Source organism: Bactrocera neohumeralis, chromosome 4 (assembly GCF_024586455.1).
Source record: "Bactrocera neohumeralis isolate Rockhampton chromosome 4, APGP_CSIRO_Bneo_wtdbg2-racon-allhic-juicebox.fasta_v2, whole genome shotgun sequence".
In the NCBI taxonomy this organism is placed as follows: domain Eukaryota; kingdom Metazoa; phylum Arthropoda; class Insecta; order Diptera; family Tephritidae; genus Bactrocera; species Bactrocera neohumeralis.
Window position 1 is genome coordinate 1,600,450 of NC_065921.1, and position 17,217 is coordinate 1,617,666.

General features: G+C 34.1%; 4 protein-coding genes and 1 long non-coding RNA gene across 8 annotated transcripts in view; 3 read left to right on the forward strand and 2 right to left on the reverse strand.

Moving 5' to 3' along the window:
- LOC126757670 (sestrin homolog) overlaps positions 1-1,013 on the reverse strand; it is a 71,219-nt gene extending 70,206 nt beyond the window's left edge. The window contains exon 1 of one of the 3 annotated variants that reach the window (XM_050471758.1): positions 927-1,013. The gene's annotated coding sequence lies outside the window, so the exon portion shown is untranslated. Of the gene's footprint in view, positions 1-110; positions 229-926 lie in introns of those variants that run through there. The other 2 variants (XM_050471759.1, XM_050471761.1) reach the window with 2 other exon arrangements.
- Positions 1,014-1,165: 152 nt separating this feature from the next.
- On the forward strand, positions 1,166-2,068 carry LOC126757671 (uncharacterized). The gene is made up of 2 exons (XR_007666763.1): positions 1,166-1,332; positions 1,482-2,068. It is a non-coding gene; the product is annotated as an uncharacterized LOC126757671 (long non-coding RNA).
- A 3,486-nt stretch (positions 2,069-5,554) lies between these two features.
- Positions 5,555-10,183, forward strand: LOC126756659 (lethal(2)neighbour of tid protein 2). The gene is made up of 2 exons (XM_050469878.1): positions 5,555-5,969; positions 8,832-10,183. The coding sequence occupies exons 1-2, from the start codon at positions 5,681-5,683 to the stop codon at positions 10,106-10,108; spliced, it is 1,566 nt and encodes a 521-aa protein (XP_050325835.1). The 5' UTR covers positions 5,555-5,680; the 3' UTR covers positions 10,109-10,183.
- On the reverse strand, positions 6,833-8,584 carry LOC126756660 (protein tumorous imaginal discs, mitochondrial). 2 transcript variants are annotated; one of them, XM_050469879.1, is made up of 2 exons: positions 7,125-8,584; positions 6,833-7,054 (listed from the first exon to the last, which is right to left on the reverse strand). In XM_050469879.1, exons 1-2 carry the CDS (start codon positions 8,498-8,500, stop codon positions 6,997-6,999), a joined length of 1,434 nt encoding a protein of 477 aa, XP_050325836.1. In that variant the 5' UTR covers positions 8,501-8,584; the 3' UTR covers positions 6,833-6,996. The 2 variants fall into 2 exon arrangements, with proteins under 2 accessions (XP_050325836.1, XP_050325837.1); XM_050469880.1 differs by having other exon boundaries at positions 6,833-7,049; positions 7,125-8,583.
- A 2,612-nt stretch (positions 10,184-12,795) lies between the features above and the next one.
- Positions 12,796-15,885, forward strand: LOC126756656 (protein aubergine). The gene has a single exon (XM_050469875.1). It carries the CDS (start codon positions 12,933-12,935, stop codon positions 15,597-15,599), a length of 2,667 nt encoding a protein of 888 aa, XP_050325832.1. The 5' UTR covers positions 12,796-12,932; the 3' UTR covers positions 15,600-15,885.
- Positions 15,886-17,217: the final 1,332 nt, after the last annotated feature.

Sequence of the window (17,217 nt, forward strand, 5' to 3'; positions counted from 1 at the left end):
AAGGAAGTAATATACATATGTACATACATATTTATGGATCTTTTATTTAGGGTAAGTAGATACATATACATATGTACACAGAAATTCAAAATTTATTATATTTAAGGCACCTAATCAGGCAGCATTATTGTAGTGAATTGTTGGCAAAGGTCTGGAAACCATTATTGCAGTTCACCGAGTCCTTCTGAGAACTCTGGATCCGAAGGAATTGTCCCCAATCTCTCCAACGCTCTCCTTCACGGCACTTAACTGAAAACAGTTAAACTGATACGTTCTAAAAATTACACTATAACGCTGAACTTTGTCTTTTCTTTTCTGAAACTGGTGGCTTTTTCAACACATAACTTCACTTAAAGAGTTCTTTAAGAATTAAATATTAAAAATATTAATACAATTAACCATATTTAATGTCGCTTTCACTTAAATATTTTTATATAAGACATTCAAATTTCCATTGGAAGAGAAAAAATACGACAATAAAAATCAAAACATTGTTTTAATAAGCGAATCTAAATGGTAAACATGTTCGCCAAAAAAACGAAATTCAGAGATACCAAGTAAATAAAATAGCTCGAACTGGTTGAAACAATTTTCTCTTCTGAATGGTGAAGGAGAAACACACAAGAACATTTATTGGTTTATGGATTTAACACAAAATAGTTCTAGTTTCGCATTTTGATGTAATAACAAACTCAGTTTTTTAAACGAACACATTTTCTCAACACGTATATATGTATGTACATATGTACGTACATGTCTAATTGTTTGCTTAAATGCCGGTAATATTTGTATAAGCAACAACGAAACGAATGGATATACAATACAAGAGTCTCTTTTAAGAATTAGTTTTTCAGCGTTGTAATGCGTTTCTTTTTTAGTTATCTACTAGTCATATTAAACGTATTTATCTAAGAAATAATCCTTACTTTTACTTCACGTACAATTTTAGTTGAGTGCTTTGAAGGAACGCAACAGAACACCTAATACACCTTTATCGTTCGTTGCTAGACTTCAACTGATTTAACTGTTTCAAATGCTACAACAGAATAGCATCGGCTGTTTTCGATGCGGACTTACTACAAACCGCCATTGTTGTTATTGCCGCTACTGATTCCGCATCTACATGCATACATAGGTATGTATTTACTTCTGCTTCGTTGGTGATACCGGCAATCACATCGCTCATGGCTATTGTTGTTACTGTGTTGACCAGATATTGTTAGGATGGATACTTAAATATAATTAGTTACGATTACTTGAATATTATATATGAAAATCGTCTTCAGCGTAACTTGCGGGATAACTAAACCGCGTATGATAAGCTTCCATAAGGTAAGTATGTGTGCATTTTATCATTTCCAAATTGGACAAAAAATTAAAAATTACCATTTGATATTTGTAAAATCACCTAGAGATCACTTTTCTAATGAATGTACGTAAATGTATATATGTATATATATATACGCATATATTTGTTATAGATAAATACTAATACGATGGTTCATTCGCGTAATCGTTTTATACGTACGGCGGCCGAACAATTTGTCTGCTGGGTTTTGATTAACGTTGAACTCTTAAGACATTGTTTGATGCTCCTGGCTCATCTTTGCCGATCTTCCTGCTAGAGCCCTATCACACGAAGCAACTTTTGTTGCGGCAACTCTTGGTTTATAGGCGAGGGGGCGACGAGGAGAGGGGAATCGCGCCGAGTTTCCAGTGTTCAGCAACTCGCTTTGTGTTCTTATTCGTAGCAGTTCGCTGCGACGTTTTTCGGCATTCGTGTTCTTTCTTTCGTAGTACATAGTTGCATTTGCGTATATTTTTTTGAAATTAATATTTTGAATATATTTAAAAAATTTAATTTCATCTTTTGGTAAGTAATTTGCAAATATGTATACAAATATACATAATATAATATAAATATTTTAGAAAATGGAGTATGACGAAAAAATCGAATTAATTAAAGATATTGTGAAATGTATGGAGGAAGCCATACAAATTGATTTAGACGATAGTAAAAAGGGTGATATATGTTTGTTTTAATAAATAAAATGTATTTCTTAATTGACAGAGCTGATTAATATATGTGATAGAGTGGCCACAAATACCTATAAGGAAAAAGAAACGACAATGGGTTAAAGTAAAGAGTAGACAATGGGTTAAAGTAAAGTGAAAGAGAATGAGAAAAAAACTCGAGCAGAGTTGCGCAACACAAGTTGCTCGTGTGAAGGTAATGGGCGACAGCAAAAGAGAATCGCCCGAGAATTAGCAACTAAAGTTGCTTCATGTAATCGCAAACTAAGCATTCGTCAATTTAAATTAGAATGGAGAACGTAAATGCTGATTGGGGGAGTAAAACTGCGTTGCTCTTTCGCTGTTGCGCTCTCTATATAAACACGCCCTGCAAGTTGAAGTATTCTATGCATCCATGAAAAATGTATTCCATATGGGTCAGAAAGTACACCAATATTAATCGTAATATATATTAAATATCTTGTGAAATGATTTGCGATGTCAGAGAGCAGAACTAAGTATATGCTACAACGCTGCATAATATCAAAGTACTACTCAGAGGTAGGTATTTTTGAAGATTACTTTTGACCACTTTTTCTTGTTGTTTGCAAGCTTTTTTCACAAGAATGGTACACATAAAAACAGAAAATTATAAAAATTGTAGCAGTAATCAAACTTAATACATATGTATTTTATAAACTTGGCAATGTACTTATATCAAAATACTAAGAAAGAAAAAATCGAAATTTTGTATAATTTTTGAGGCTTACCACACACATATGCGGTTTCATGTTATTGACTGGGTTTTGTTTCTGACCAGTTTGACGTTTCACTGCGAGGTAGTCACTCACACTTAGCCGAAAACAATAAAAGCCAATATAAAGCAACCGCTTACTCGCCTATTGCATGAAGCAACTTTTGTTGCGGCAACTCTTGGTTTATTGGCGAGGGGGCGACGAGGAGAGGAGAATCGCGTCGAGTTTCCAGTGTTCAGCAACTCGCTTTGTGTTCTTATTCGTAACAGTTCGCTGCGACGTTTTCCGACATTCGTGTTCTTTCTTTCGTAGTACATAGTTGTATTTGCGTATCTTTTTTGAAATTAATATTTTGAATATACTATGTATTTAAAAAATTTAATTTCATCTTTTGGTAAGTAATTTGCAAATATGTATACAAATATACATAATATAATATAAATATTTTAGAAAATGGAGTATGACGAAAAAATCGAATTAATTAACGATATTGTGAAATGTATGGATGAAGCCATACAAATTGATTCGGACGATAGTAAGAAGGGTGATATATCTTTGTTTTAATAAATAAAATGTATTTCTTAATTGACAGAGCTAATTAATATATGTGATAGAGTGGCCCAAATACCTATAAGGAAAAAGAAACGACAATGGGTTAAAATAAAGGTAGATAAGTAGAGTAGGGTTAAAGTAAAGTGAAAGAGAATGAGAAAAAGACTCGAGCAGAGTTGCGCAACACAAGTTGCTCGTGTGAAGGTAATGGGCGACAGCAAAAGAGAATCGCCCGAGAATTAGCAACAAAAGTTACTTCGTGTAATAGCGCTCTTATATACCCATTCCGAAAGAAAGAGTACCGAGAGTAAGTCGAGAGCTTCGTTACAAGACAAAAACAAATCACATACCAAATAAGAAACGAAAATAACAAAGCATAATCATAAAAATGAGCAGAATGTGGTATCTAAGTAGATTTTATGTGAATATAATCATGACTATTGCGCCACTGTTCTTTTTTCGCAAAAACGGCTCACTACGCCAGTAATAAAAGAGTTACCATAATTGTATGCTTCTCCTCCATATGCTATTCTAAAACTTCTTGAGTAATTCCGATCTGCGACTGACCACTTACGAAGAGTAAAAATTATAATGTTTTTGTTAACTCCTTGGCAACCTAAGTATTCCTTAATCAGCAGTTATTCTTATTTGTAAAAGCCATGGACCAAAATGATAATTTATAAAAGCAGTTCACCCAGCGGCGTAGCTACAACTTCGGGCGCCCGGGGCCAAGGATATTCTGCCGCCCCCCTAATCAACCAATTCCCACGACAGCCGGTTCTACCATTTTTGAAAATTTGGAGAAATAAAAGTATTTGTTACATTCAAAGCGTAACTGTGAGAGTGACACGTCGCTAGACAAAGCTAGAAAAGTTCATCTTTAAGTTCTATCACTATTTTTAAGAAAGATATAAGCCAAAAGATATAAGACAAGTTTAAATACTGAAGAGTATTCGAGTAAAAATTAATATTTTTCATTGTTATTCAGATTATTACATTGTGAGTGTACAACTCTTTATCTTTTATAATAAATATTGTAAAAAAATTTGTTGAAGTATTTTTTTTTGAATATTAAAAGACGGCGAAGATCGTTTTACCACCCCCCAAGACATTGCGCCCAGGGCGACGGCCCCCTTCGCTTGTTATTTCCTTATGAATATTTGTACATATGTATATGTATATGTATGTACATACATATGATGCTCATATGTGTTTTCGTAAACATACAGACAAAGAAATATACATAAGTACAAAGGTCCTGTGTAAGCATTTGCTTATTTCGCTTTCTTGTGCGCAAGAAAAAAAATTTTAGAAATTTTTTTGAAAATAAGATGAATATGAAGGTTATACTTATGAATGTATTTTTAAATAGTTAATTCATTTCTTAGATTATTGAAACAATATTTTCTTGATATTATACCTATCACAAGAAATGTTAAAATATTCCGGTAATTATCGGTACTTGTTATTTGGGCCAAAGAAATCAAAGTGTATTGATCTCTAAACATATCTGCACACATACATACATATTTGTACACTGCATAATCACACAATTCCCTGGTTGAGAAAAAATGTTGGTTGCGCATAAGTATGTAGAAAAGAAAATGCCAACGGCAAAACGCAATTCTATGCTTGTTAGATTCCCTCATGATGTTATTGCATGAACTATGTAAGGAAATTCATATATGTATCAATGTATTTCAATTACTACTTTTTAACTCATAATGAAGATAAACTTATAAAAAATAAGATAAGAGATAAACTTATAAAAAATACAAAAACAAAAAAAAATATAAAAATTGTTTTATGTTCTCTTTAACAAGCATTCATCAGCCACATCCGTTGGATTCTGTTTGAGAAAGAGCGCCCTCTGTACGACATATTTATAAATTTGGCAGCCGCATAATTCATTTTAGGACGACCTTAATTAATTTGCACACATTACATCCTCTATTTTTTTGGTTAAAATACAATTGTAAGTAATTTAAACCAATACAGTGTTTTTTTTTTATGCCAAAATTCATTATATAAGGTTCCAGAACGTAGATACGTTCCAGAGAACGTTTATAATATTATAAATTTAATTATAATATTTTATAATATTATGTATTTACATTTTATAATATTATAAACGTTCTCTGCTTTCTCTGTACGTTCTCTGATGTATCCAAAAAATATTCACAATAGATAAAGTGAGCTATGCTAACATTTCTTTCTTACTGACAATTCATAATGTCACACTGTGCTGGTTTGACGGAGAAATTTGACTGAACAGTATACTTGATAAGAAACAAACAACGAAAATCAACGATACAAAGCAGTAACGATAGAGGAGTATATAGTGTAGCTCAGCTGGACAAATGCCGCCATTGAACCTCAAAAACCACCCACCGGGTGGCAATAAATCTGTAAACAAACGCTTCAAAGTAAAGAGTTTTTTCGAGCAGTACGCAAATTTGGAGTATGCAAAGTATTTATTTTTGGATCCGGCCGCATTGCCTTTGGTCTCAGTTTTGATATTGTTAGCAGAGCTGATCATAAACATCAATGTGATTTGGAGGGTCCCTTACACAGAAATAGATTGGATCGCCTACATGCAAGAATGTGAGGGATTTCTAAATGGAACTTTAGATTATGGACAGCTGAAAGGTTAGTAATTAATTTTACAAAGCCATAGTGTATTTATTCTATTTTTAAACTTAAGTACATACTATATAAGTACTACACTATAACAATCTAGCCGGTACAAATAAAATGGGGTTATAAAGAAATTATATGTACATATATGTACATACATACATGCGTAGTAATATCCATATCGCCACCTGAAATGCAAAATAACGTAAAGGAGACGCAAAAAACGTTATACATATAAACTACTTATTGAAACAAAGTTTGAATCACGGTTATATCTGATAACAGATAAATATTATACATACCATAGGTATGTATGTATAGGTAATCTAAAATTAAGAAAAACTCGAATTTCGAATGTTTTGATATTAATTTTGCATTTTAGATGACGATATGTATATACATATACATATATGTATATATATGTACCTAAGTTTAAAGCCATTAGTGAACAATAGTGTCCAAAAACGTTACTATTTTTATTGAATAATCTCCGAACCTTGCGTTCATGGACAGTTTTCAGAAACCCATATACTTTAATTAGTCCAGTCATTAGCTAAATCATTTAACCCAACCTAATTGCAAAATGTGAGAATACTGACAGTTTTTATCCAGACCCATTCCAGTTATGTAGCCTTGAAAGTCAGGGATTTAGGTGTACCTTGACTCGAACCTAAGTCCCGCCCAAAATTTATCGAATCTCTAGTATCTACTTGGCAATTGGCTGTGAAAAAATTCTAGAAGCTTATTTATTGGATACATGTGAACACGATACACACTTTAATATTCAAGGTGTTAATAAATTTATCGAAAAACCCCTTTAAAATCAACACAGTCATCCGTAACTATTTGTTTCCAAATTACAATAATTCAACTCATTTGATTTTTTACAGCTATTATTAATAGTAATGTATTTTATTACAGTTTTCACCGTCTATTAGACTAACTAAAACAATAAAGCATTCAATTGTATCGTTTCTAATACAAGTGATCATTAACTCCTACCCATTTATACACAAGTAAATCACTAATATTATGTGTACTATCTGTTAAAGAGCGATTTAATTTTCGATAGTAACGTTTTCGGGGCGTCCTCTGTTCTGTAACAACAAAAATTTTTGGTAAATAACTACTTGTATGAACAAAAAAATATGTTTAAAGTGTAATTACGTAGCCTTTTTGGTGTTGTCTTTCTGTCTGGTAATTCCGTTGATTTGTCCCGGTGTGTCCGTTTCGAGTTCTGCATACGCCTCCAATATAGCCTTTTGTTCGGTTGTAAGATTTTTCGGTACTTCAATTTTAATATTTATATAATGGTCGCCGTGGCCATGGGCATTAACACGTTTCAGGCCCTTTCCACGAAGAAACACTTTGTGGTGTGACGAAGTACCTGCAGGTATGTTAATCCATTGATCTTCGTATACACCTTGTACACGTATGGTACCGCCAAATACAGCCTGCGATATTGATATAGAGGCCTCCGTATGAACATCGGCGCCTTCCCGTTTGAAATATTTGCTGGTTTCTACGCGGAAGGTTACGAAGAGCTCTTTGCGACCAACTTGCATCCTTACTGTTTGTCCGTTCTCTATACCTGCTGGCACTGGAACGGTTACTTTCTTGCGTTGTACCGTCTGTCCCTTGCCGTCACATTCAGTACATGGGTATTTAATGTACTGACGCGTTCCTTGACAATAACGACAAGTGGATCGCATTACAAATGGTCCCGTAGAAATAGTTTCCATTCCTGTTCCATTACAATATTGGCAACGACCAGGTTTTGTGCCAGGTTCACACTTTGATCCATTGCACTTTGCACACGTATCGACAACATTAACGTTGACATCCTTGTTGACACCTCTAGCAGCTTGTGCAAATGTTAAATCCATAACAATTTCTTGTGCGGCACCAAAGCCGAATTTGGAATCGGCGAAATCATCAAAACTATTACTTCGAAAGTTAGCTTCGCCAAATATTTTACGAAATAATTCTTCTGGATCAATTGTAGAACGAAATTGCCAATTTTGTGAAAAACCTTGCGGACCCTGCCCGCCGAATCCTCCACTCCGTCCCATACTCTCTGATGTCTGACCATACGTGTCGTATTCACGTCTCTTGGTGTCATCGCTTAGAACTTCGTATGCTTCAGAAACTTCTTGGAATTTTTTGCCAGCATCTGGATCGTTTTTGTTCGTGTCAGGATGATATTTCTTAGCCAGCTGATAATATGCTTTTTTAATGTCTTTTGCGCTAGAATTTTTGGCTACACCTAATATTTGGTAGTAGTCTTTGGCGGATAAAACATTAGTCATGTGTATATCAAACCGCTGTTGTCGCCCAGGTATTGTAGTCAACAATAATCTCGGCACCATTTTTTCTCCTCCATTCCAGCCAGATAGGAATCGCCGCTGTGTCATTTGTTGCATTCCAAAACATTCTGCTGGATAGTAATTATTAGCACGACTTGAGAGCTGTCGAAATGCACGCAGATTAATAGATTTTGCTGATGAAAACATTTTCACAATAACTCCTTCAGACAGGGACATTTCTATGCGGTAACAGCACCAACCATGCTTCAATCGGTACGTCTGCTTTTGTCACTCACAATAGCTATTCACAGCTGATAGCAATTCACAATGATAATAAAAATATTCAGCACAGAGAGTCCCCAAAACTCCAAAAAATTCGACTGTTTAGTTTATTTTAATTCATACATACTTATATAGAAAGTATTTTTATACACCATACTTATTTGATATATTTTTATTATTTATTAAATTTTATAAGCCAATTGAAACAGTTTTTGAAAGTATATTAAAAATATTGTTACAAAATCATAACTATCTGAAAATTATAAATTTTTTTCTATTTGTGTAGGTGAGACCGGCCCACTTGTATATCCTGCAGCATTTGTCTACATATATTCGGCGTTGTACTATATAACTTCATATGGACAAAATATTCGCTTAGCTCAATACATATTTGCATTTATATACCTTTTGCAATTATGGCTTGTACTGCGTCTGTATACTAAAAGCCGCAAAGTTCCTCCATATGTGTTATTGATAAGTACCTTCACATCATACCGCATACACTCTATATATGTTCTGCGTCTCTTCAATGATCCCATAGCAGTTTTGTTTCTGTACGCAGCATTAAACTTGTTTTTTGATCGGAGATGGACTATTGGTAGTATCTGCTTTAGTGTAGCAGTAGGCGTTAAAATGAATATTTTACTTTTTGCTCCAGCACTCTTGCTTTTTTACATAGTTAATTTAGGTTACCTAAAGACTATACTGCAATTAGCTATTTGTGGAGGTTTACAACTACTTCTAGGAGCCCCATTTCTCATAACATATCCTAAGGCATATTTAAAAGGAAGTTTCGATTTTGAACGCGTTTTTGAACACAAATGGACAGTAAATTATAGGTTCCTTACGCGATCATTGTTCGAAAATAAGGCCTTCCATGCATTTCTAATCGTGGTACATATGTTCCTTCTCCTTTTATTTGCAAATTCAGCGATCATATATTTTAAGAGTTATGTGCGTTTACGAGCACTACAAGATCAGTTACAACCCCAAATTGACCAAAAGAATATGGAATTGGAAAAAAATCGAATTAACGAAGCTAAAAATCGCAAAAAAAGCAAAAAAGTTACGGAAAAGGATAGCGAAGAAGAGTTGACCCCTGATCAACAGCAGTTCTTAAAATCGTTTGAGAAAGGTCTACAAAATAGCACTGGATTAAAACCAAATACCCAAGCCCCACCTCCAATTCAAAAATACCGTCAGAAGGTCTCGATACATTTTGAAAAATGTTCACAATTGGCCATATTACCATTCTTTCTCTGTAACTTTCTTGGGATGCTTTGCGCACGTTCCTTGCACTATCAATTCTACGTCTGGTATTATCATTCATTGCCCTACCTCATATGGTCAACAAATTACAGCTTGGGTATACGATTTCTCTTACTTGGTTTGATTGAACTGTGCTGGAATACATATCCAAGTACGGATTTCTCCAGCGGCTTATTACACATCTGTCACATCGTATTATTACTTGGTGTGGGCAGCAATTTCCTAAAGGCAACTAAACGAAGTGAAGTAATGAAATCATTTGAAGAGAAACGAACTAAGGTCAAAGTTAATTAAATTTAATGACTTCTATCTAAATACATATGTATAATTGAAAAAGTAGTTACAATAAAACGCAGTACATTATATTTACATTGCGTCTATTTTATTTTTCTATTAGGTGGTAATATCCGATATGGGTAAAATTTAGAATAGCATCCCCAGATTTCGGAGATAAAATGGGTATCACTGGAAAGGTGACGTTCTCCAGATCACGAAAATATATACTTATATGTATATATATGCCGCTGACTTAGAGTTCTAAGTATATTTGCATTTAAAATTGAAAAATTTACAACTTTTACATTGATAATTTGTATATTGTGAGTAACTTTTTCACTTATATTATGCACTTTTCGCTTAAACACTTCACTATAACGTTTCTGTATATTAATTTTTTTAGTATTTGTTGTAAATAAAGCTTTATTTTATTTTTATCTTTGAAGCGCGGCGCGGAAAAAAAATAACCATGACAACCTTTTCTTATTGTGCAAATGCAGAGAATTGTAACTAAAATAAAATAATTAAAATAAAGCTTTATTTACAACAAATATTAAAAAAATTAATATACAGAAACGTTATAGTAAAGTGTTAGTAAGTGAAAAGTGCATAATATAAGTGAAAAAGTTATTCACAATATACAAATTATCAATATAAAAGTTGTCAATTTTTCAACTTTAAATGCAAATATCTTTAAAACTATAAGTCAGCGGCAAGTATATACACATATATATATTCGTGATCTGGAGAACGTCACCTTTCCAGTGATACCCATTTTATTCCCGAAATTCGGGGATGCTATTCTAAATCCCAGCCTCCGATATTTTTCTAGCAGCTTGTCTGAAAAACATACATAATTTTGCTACGTGAGAAAAGTTTCTTTCTACCCTTGTAAGACTAACTTGATGGGACAAGGACTTTTTTGTCGCTCATTATGTACAAGCTATCCTTTGGGGTCGCTCATACGTCACGACTCTACAACTTTTTACATTCCGCCTCTTACTCTAATTTTAAACTCTTCTACGCGTACATGAAACGCGGTCAATAAAAATATTGGGTATTCGAAAAAGTATTTTCGTATTTTGTCAATACATGTCGCAGTCGTATATCTCCAGTGCTACCAATCACATTGTGTCATACCATATAGTGTTGGAAAGATGAGATTCTAAGCTTCATTTAACCAAAAAAAATTAAATTCGGGGAAGTTGAAAAGAAATTACAATTGTTTAAAAACGAGTGAAAATAATGAAAAAATTCGCTATATTTTGAAATTTTTGTATAAAAAGGCGAAGAGTGCCACGCAAGTCCACAATAAAATTTGTGAAGTTTACAGAGACGATGCTGTATCAGTTCGTATAGCACAACAATGGTTCGCTCGCTTCCGTTGTGGAAATTTCGTTCCACACTGATCAAATAATGTCTCTAGCGGAAGAAGTGGTCGACCAAAATGGTACATATTTGTTTATTAATTTACTAAAACATAAAAAAACAAACAAGTTGAAGTTTTATTAGAAATATGAAAGACTTTTTCGACTACCCAATATTTTGAAAAGCTAATTTTTTGTATACCTATTTCCCATCGCAATTGCAACCATAGAAAGAATTCCAAAATGATCCCATAGAGAGCGACATCTCTCAAATATTAAAATACACACGTTCTTATGGATACAGTTATTTAGACAGTGCACTATTACACGACAGCACGCTCTCAGTTGTCGCTCTCGCTAATTTAAAAATATTTTTAAACTTGCCAACGACAGTAGAGAGGATGCCAATAATATGTAAAATGTAAAATTATTCAAAGCTCTAACAAACCTGACGTTATTTTGCAAAGAGAAGCATAAAATAGCCTTGTCGTAATAACAACTGATAATAAAAAAAAAAAATTTACATGTTTACTTATCTTTTCTCTCCCCTTTTCTTGTCATCCCGTCGCAGGCTAATTATATGAAAGGGGGCGCAGGAAGTTCGGAAACACGAGTCGCCATGTGGATGCAATGAAGAACACCGAAAGAAAATTTCCCGATAATGAGCAACAAAAGTATAACCCCTTACTTAATGTATGTATAACTGTATATTATAAAACTCAACTGTACTCTATTAACAAAAGACCGATGCCATCGGCCAATTTTTGGGCTGCCAAACTATTGCTATTTAATTAGCAATAGAGCATTCAAATATTACTTGATTTGCGTAAGTATAAATATGTATGATATGTCCATTTCTTTATATTAGTTAAAATTAAATACCTACTATTATGTTTATACTTCTCTTACTTTTTTAAATCTTGTATTACTAAAATGTTTGAAGTTAATTATTCATATACGGCGACCTCCGACACCACATATAAAATATTTTTCTTAAAGTAGCTATACACGACACACTTCGGCGTGCAATCCTTTCGCCCTACACGACATACATACACACATATTCATTTTACGTCTTTATTCTCTCTTTCTATGAGTAAACATGTTCGAGAACCATGCTATATACTAGTATTTTTCATATCTATATATTAGAATAGTAGTTTTATGTATGAGCAATTGTAAACTATAAACTTTTATGACACAGAAGACGCATTCTACAATTCTATCCATGATGGGGCGACTTTAAAATATTACAATGCTTCTGTGTACATTTTTGCAAGTTTTTGCAGAGAACGTGTTTTATAGCTTTATGTTCTCCGGTTTTTGTAAGCTTCATGTCATGCAATAAAGTGTGGCAACTCTTACTTGAAAGTCAAATTCTTTTGGCGTGCATTTATTTAATAACGGCCTGACCTTCTTGCTTGTTTCGTATTGTACCTATCGTATCTTCTTAGTTAGAAAGCACGTTCTAAAGGATGGATAAATTAACAAGTGCTGGTCGCTCCAGAGGACGAGGGCGCGCGACAAATCCACAGCAACCTCGAGTTGAAAACCGGAGCAAACGGGGTGAGCAAGATGCAGATGCATCAGGTTCTTCAAGGAGGTTTCCTCAAGCTCCATCAACATCTGCTTGGGGTCAGCCAAGTTCAGGAGTCGCTCGTGGTTCTGGTTTGCAGCAGCAAAGCTGCAGTACTGCACCTATTCAACAACGCGCACCTGCTCCCGTTATGCAAGGAAGAGCCACTGCACATCGAGATATTGCAAGTGGAGATGCGCCTGTGGTTAGAGAAGATTCTCGAGGAGCAGTGCGTGGAAAGCGTATATTAACTGAGGTTGTAACTTCTCGTCCTCCTACTTGTGTTACGAAAACTGGTAAAACTGGAACAAAGGTGGTTGTTCAAACAAACTATTATCGTATTTTGAAGAAACCAACGTGGTCTATACATCAATATCGCGTTGACTTTGCGCCAGACGTGGACATGGTGCGCGTTAGACGTGCTTATTTAGCAAAACATAAAAATACACTAGGTGGATATATTTTCGATGGAACTATGTTATTTTGTACACAATACCTGGAGAAACAGGACTTGGAACTTATAACGAAGAACCGAGAAGAGGAAACCATTCAAATCAAATTGAAACACGTGGGGCAGTTAGACGTCACCGATTCTCAACAACTTCAAGTATTAAATCTCATTTTACGTCGCGCTATGGAGGGTCTTAAATTACAACTCGTAGGACGTAACTTCTACGACCCAAAAGCAAAACATTCCCTTAATGCCTATTGTCTTGAATTATGGCCAGGTTATCAGACTTCTATTCGTCAACACGAGCAAGATATCTTGTTATGTGCGGAAATAGCTCATAAAGTAATGCGCACTGATTCTGTTTATAAGACTTTACAGGAATGCCAAAATAAGCAGGATCCACTGAACTCTTTTAAACATGAAGTTGTCGGTACTATTGTACTTACAGACTACAATAATAAAACATATCGAGTGGATGACGTCGACTTTGAGTCTTCTCCAATGTCTAAATTCAAAACAAAAGATGGTGATATTTCTTACATGGAATATTACAAAAAGCGTTATAATATTCATATAAAAGACGCAAAACAACCTCTATTGGTATCTCGACCTTCAGAACGTAATATACGGGCTGGTCAAAGTGAGCTTATAATGTTGATTCCGGAGTTGTCACGCTCAACTGGGCTAACTAACGCAATGAGAAGTAATTTCAGTTTAATGAGAGCAATGAGTGAATTTACTCGTTTGGCGCCTGATAGACGTATTGAACGTTTGAAAACATTCAATACGCGTTTGATTGGGACTCCTGATAGTATTGACGTTCTAAAAGCTTGGAATATGAATTTAGATAAAAATCTCGTCGAAGTTCCAGGTCGTGTTATACCATCTTGTCGAATAGTTTTTGGTAACAATGAACGTTTTGATTGTAATGTTTATGCTGATTGGACAAAAGAATTGCGAAATAAATCACCGTATAAGAATGTTGATATACGAAGATGGTGCGTGATAGCCCTTAAAAGAAATTTGACTGAAATTCAAAATTTCGTACAAATGTGCATAAGAGCAGCTAATGGCATGCGCATGCGAATTGCTGAACCAATGTACCAGCAAATATTAGACGATCGTAATGGCACTTATTCACAGGCCATTAATACATCTGTAGCAAGTGATCTTCAAATGTTAATGGTAGTAATGCCGGCTGCCAATGAAGAAAAATATAGTTGCATAAAAAAAAAATGCTGCATTGATCGTCCAGTACCGTCTCAGGTTGTAACTCTTCGAACTATTGCTCCTCGAGGTGACCGAGCTTCCGGTTTAATGTCTATCGCAACTAAAGTGGTCATACAAATGAATGCCAAACTTATGGGGGCCCCTTGGATGACAGAAATTCCAATAAGTGGTTTGATGACAGTTGGTTTTGATGTCTGCCATTCTGGCAAAGAAAAAAATAAATCATATGGAGCTTTGGTTGCAACAATGGATTTGAAGTCTAAACCTCAATATTTCTCCACAGTTTCACAACATTTGAAAGGACAAGAGCTTTCGAATGAAATAGCGATGAACATGACATATGCTTTAAAAGCATATCGAAATGAACATGGCATGTTGCCAAAAAAGATTCTATTTTATCGTGACGGTGTAGGTGATGGACAATTGCCTCAGGTGTTTAACACTGAAGTTAAGTTTTTAAAAGAAAAATTAGATGAGATTTACAAAAACGCAGGAGAACCGACACCTTGTCCCATGGCTTTTATAGTGGTTTCAAAACGCATAAATACACGTTATTTTGTTAATAAGCGAAATCCAGTTCCAGGAACCGTGGTTGACGATGTCATTACTTTACCTGAACGATATGATTTCTTTTTAGTTTCGCAGTCAGTGCGTCAAGGCACGGTGTCGCCTACGAGTTATAATGTCATTTATGACACTATGGGCCTCGATGCCGACAAAATACAAATGTTAACGTACAAAATGACACATCTTTATTATAATTGGAGTGGAACTTGCCGCGTGCCTGCAGTATGCCAATATGCGCACAAATTAGCATTCCTAGTTGCTGAGAGCCTTAATCGTTTACCACACAACGCATTGGAAAAGCAACTTTATTTTTTATGAAAAAATCATATATATATATTTTACCTAATTCAATAAGCTTTATTGAACCTTTTTATATTTGTACGTAAGTTAAATCCCAGCATTTTCTTCATTTGCATACCATTTATGAATACATACATATATTAATACTTATATAATCTTTTTTGAATTGCTTAATTTTTTATGTACATTGAATATGTACTTCTAATACTTTTATTTACTTTTGGAACTAAAAGTTCTTTTTTTGATGTTAATTATTATTATTACTATTAATGTTAATAAAAAAAATGAAATTTTTACTTTGGAATTAACTTTTTCTTAATGTAATTAATTGAAATTTGTTTTACTTTTAAATTTGAAAGCTTAGTTTTTGTTTTTATGTGTTAAAGGAATTATTCGGTATTGGAAATAATTCCAAAAGTCTGCGGGTGTTCAGGATTGAATATCTCGAGCAGGTATGTATGTACATACGTACATACATACATATGTATATTGTATCATATCATATTCAAGGTTCTCCCTTACTTAATTAACACCTTATCAGGAACATGGACATGTAAATGTTGCCTTCATGGAAATGTGATCACTGCGACAATGGGGACAATGCTCAGCGGACAAAGATACATGTGAACTTGTTAAAATTTTATTTACTATATCATAACTTTATATAAAGGATGTTGGCGATGACCGTTACTATCTCGAGAAGTATGTCTCTTTAACTAAGCTCCTTATTTTGTTACCCCACAATTTTGGCTCGTCAACTTCAATATCTAGAACCAAATCCATCACTCCAATTGTGTCGTTGAATTTTACTTGATGATATCGATGTTTTTGTTGTACGGTAAAAACTTTTGAAAGGTAATGTCAAGTATATCTTAGTGTCAAAATTTTTAATAATTTTACTCATACAAATAGCCATTAAGTTTAAAATTGTTGATGCAAACTGTGTGTGTCAGCTGTAAATATTTAATAGACATACATATATTTCTAAAAGCTCCTATTGGTAATTGGCAGTAATTTAAAAACTTCAAATTCTAATAATGCTGGATCTCGATCTGGACTGGATAGGGTTTTATTCGAATAATAATTTCATATTTGCAGTATAGTCAAATTGTCGTAAGTCGTCGACTATTCGACTAACCGCTCGTTTTCGACTATCCTGTTAACCGTTCGTTGTCGAGTATTCGAATAGTAAGCTTTCATTCATTAGAAATAATAAAAATTACTACTTATCAAAACCCAAACTTTAACTCGGGCAAACTTCCACAAAATTTGTTCAACGTTGTGCACTACAATTGCCATTTCCATCTCCTTTCTGCGAAATTTGCATTTAATTTTTATTCCTAAGAATTCTATTGTACATCTTTAATCAACTGCCCATGAAAAAATTACGATTTGTCCAACAAGTGCCATTTGTTTTTGCTGTAGCGGCACAAAAATTCTAAAATTTAAAATTATGAGTTTAAAAGTCCTTGACCGAATAATAATTCAAATCCGTTTGGGTAGGAGACCCCACTGTCATTGAACATGTAATGTATTACGAGAATGTCAATAAAATTTCCATTTTTTTTAAATAAGATAGAATAGGTGTCGCGTACTTATGTGAGAAGTACTTTTAAGGATTAAAAACATTTTCAAC